The 3226-nt window shown below is 33.4% G+C and overlaps 1 protein-coding gene and 1 pseudogene across 1 annotated transcript; both read left to right on the top strand.

Moving 5' to 3' along the window:
• The first annotated feature begins 278 nt into the window (after positions 1 to 278).
• On the top strand, positions 279 to 2347 carry LOC132277799 (uncharacterized; annotated as a pseudogene).
• Positions 2348 to 2435: 88 nt separating this feature from the next.
• On the top strand, positions 2436 to 3024 carry LOC132279070 (uncharacterized). Its single transcript, XM_059781003.1, has 2 exons — positions 2436 to 2696; positions 2784 to 3024. Exons 1-2 carry the CDS (start codon positions 2462 to 2464, stop codon positions 2894 to 2896), a joined length of 348 nt encoding a protein of 115 aa, XP_059636986.1. The 5' UTR covers positions 2436 to 2461; the 3' UTR covers positions 2897 to 3024.
• The last annotated feature ends 202 nt before the right edge of the window (positions 3025 to 3226 follow it).

Genomic DNA, 3226 nt, shown 5'->3' with positions numbered 1-3226 from the left:
TCTGTTGGCTCCATGATTTTAGTATTTTACAGAATATATATATATATATATATACACACACACACACACACACAAACAGTAGGTTCTAGCTTCAAATTAAGAAGTATATATGTGTAGTGAATTTAATAATTTGTTGCAGGAAAAGCAGGCCTAAGGCTTAATACACCTGATCTGTTTTCTTATCCGTATTTCTAATCCTGCCAACTAGTTATATGAATTATATGAATGCAAAACTTTTGATTGGTTGAATAACTTGAATTATATGAATATTGAAATAGATGTCATCAGCTGGAAGTTCTGGTAAAACTACAAGAAAAAATGCTCTGGGACAAAGATTAGATCCGGGATGGGAACATGGGGTTGAGGATGGGACTTCAAAAAAAGTGAAGTGTCGGTATTGCAACACTTCCCATTCTGGGGGTATTTATCGGCATAAACATCACTTGGCTAGCACTCATTTAAATGTTGAGCCGTGTCCACAAGTGCCCGAAGAAGTGAGAACACAATTTCAAAAAATTCTTCAAGCTCATTCAGAGGAAAGTCAAAAGAAGAAGAAACAAAACTTATATGATGTTGATATCGATGATGATGATAGTGAATATATAGCCTTAGAACAATCAAAGAAGCGGAAGCAAGGTGGTGCAATGGATGGATTTGTAACAAAGAATTCGTCACGGCAAACAACATTGAATGAGAAATTTAAAAAGGAAGAGAGAGATGCAGTATGTCAAATCATAGCCCGGTTTTTTTATACCAGTGCTATACCATTCAATTGTGTGAACAATCCCATATTTCCTCTTATGATTAAAAGGATTGGAGAGTATGGGAGGGGGCTCAATCCTCCTTCTTATCATGAAATTAGAGAGACATTCTTGAAGAAGGAAGTGAGTGAAGCATTGAATATACTCGAGAATTTTAGAGGAGAATGGGTGAAGACTGGATGTACTATTATGTCAGATGGGTGGTCTGACAGGAGGAGACGTTCAATATGTAATTTTCTTGTCAATAGCCCATCGGGAACTATCTTTTTGTCATCCCGAGATACATCTTATATTTCAAAAATTGGCCAAATGGTTTTTGAAATGTTAGATGAGATTGTGGAAAAAGTTGGAGAAGAAAATGTTGTACAAGTTGTGACTGATAATGCTTTTAACTACAAATTGGCTGGAGAGATGTTGATGGAAAAGAGGAAAAAATTATTTTGGACACCTTGTGCCGCTAATTGCATTGATTTGATGTTGGAGGATTTTGAGAAAAAAATTGAGATGTATAGTGAGACAATTGAAGATGGAAGGATGATTGTTTTATACATTTATTCAAGGTGTATGCTTAAACATTGGATGAAGGAATTCACAAATGGCAAGGAGCTTATTAGACCTGCAGTGACGCGATTTGCCACTTCTTACTTAACTTTGTAGCGTCTTAATGAACTAAAAGGAGAATTGATGAATCTTTTTACATCCTCTAAGTGGAAGTCTAGTAAGTTTGCAAGGACACGTAAAGGGAAAAGAGTTGAAGGCGTGGCTTTAGACAATCGTAACTTCTGGACAAATGTTGCTAATTGTCTAAGAGCTGCAATACCTCTTGTTAAAGTACTCCGATTGGTGGATTCTGATGAGAGACCGGCTATGGGATTCATTTATGGAGCAATGGATCGTGCCAAGGAGGAAATTAAGAAAAACTTCAATGGCATCAAAAAGTGGTAAAGTTTTAATTTATTTAAAAACTAAAAGAGTAATAGAGTTTTTTATTATTTAGAATATAGTATTGTTTGTAAATAGTTAAACTGAAAATTATTAGACTTACATTAAATTAACGATTTTGTAGGTATGAACCTATTTATACGATCATTGATGCAAGATGGGCATCTCAACTTCATCAACCCTTGCATGCGGCAGCATATTTTCTGAATCCCCAATTCCAATATAGTCCAAGTTTCCATTTAGATGCAGATGTGAAAATAGGAGTTTATAAATGTCTCCAAAGAATGGTTCCTGATTCTAATGAGAGAGTAAAAATTGATTGCCAAATGGACACATTCAAAGCTGCAAGAGGGCTCTTTGGCCTAGATAATGCAATATTGACAAGGAATAAGAAGTCTTCAGGTTAGAAAATGCAATATTGATATTTGATAATTTATTATATTTCGTAATTCAAATGTCAATTGAAAATTGAATAGTTTTAACTTTAATGTTATAATTTTTTTAATATAATAGCTGAATGGTGGGATTCATATGGTGATGAGTGCCCCGAGTTGAAGCGGTTTGCAATTAGAATATTGAGTTTAACATGTAGCTCTTCGGGATGTGAAAGGAATTGGAGTGCCTTTGAGATGGTAAATTACTGAATAATGCATAGTTCTAAAATTTTAATAATGTCGTTGTTTAATTTTAAGTTTTAACCTCATTGGTAATATATTTAGGTGCATGCAAAAAGGAGAAACCGGTTGCAACAAAAGAAAATGAATGATTTGGTATTTGTTATGTATAACATAAAATTGAAGGAGAGGAACTTGAAAAGACAAGCTGTCATAGAACCAATTATTTTTGAAGATGTCTCTTCCGATGATGAATGGATTACCGAAAAAGAGGATTCGGTTCTTCCAACAAAAACTAAATGGTTGAGGGTTCTTGATGACAAAGTTCAAGAAGATGATTCCGATGAAGAAGATGAAGTAGAAAGGATGACTAGGACACGTAAGAACTTAAATTTTAAACTTTTATTATAATATTGTATAAATTATTGCATTATATTAATTTTTGTTCTTTCTTTATGCTTTGTAGTTGAGGAAATTTATGCAATTGATGATAATGAAGATTTGCAGCCATTAAATCCTATTGATGAAGCTAATGAGGAAGATGGTGCAGGGTTCAATGATGACTTTATGGATATGTAATTTTAGTTTCTAACTTTGGAGAGGGATGAGTTAGGATTTGAGATTTATGGACTATTTTATTTTGTGTTACATCCTCTTTTATTTATATTCAGACTTTGGAATATTTTCTTTTACTTTTATTTATATTCGGACTTTAGAAATATTGTTAGGATTTGAGATTTGAAGTCATGGATATGTAATATGGTATGTTTTGGCCTTATTTTGGTTATATTTTACATATCTTATTGTTTAGGAAGTTAGTTTCAATTATTTTTTCACAATTTGGTAGAATCTTACGATTCACGATCCGATTCTACGATTCCGATTCTACGGAGCCCAAAACGATTCTAC

This window comes from Cornus florida, unplaced genomic scaffold (assembly GCF_030987335.1).
Source record: "Cornus florida cultivar Cherokee Brave unplaced genomic scaffold, ASM3098733v1 CherokeeBrave_3.0.0_Hap2_Chr10, whole genome shotgun sequence".
Classification (NCBI taxonomy): Eukaryota; Viridiplantae; Streptophyta; class Magnoliopsida; order Cornales; family Cornaceae; genus Cornus; species Cornus florida.
Note: the sequence above shows the minus strand (reverse complement) of the source record. Positions and strands in the feature narration are given on the sequence as shown.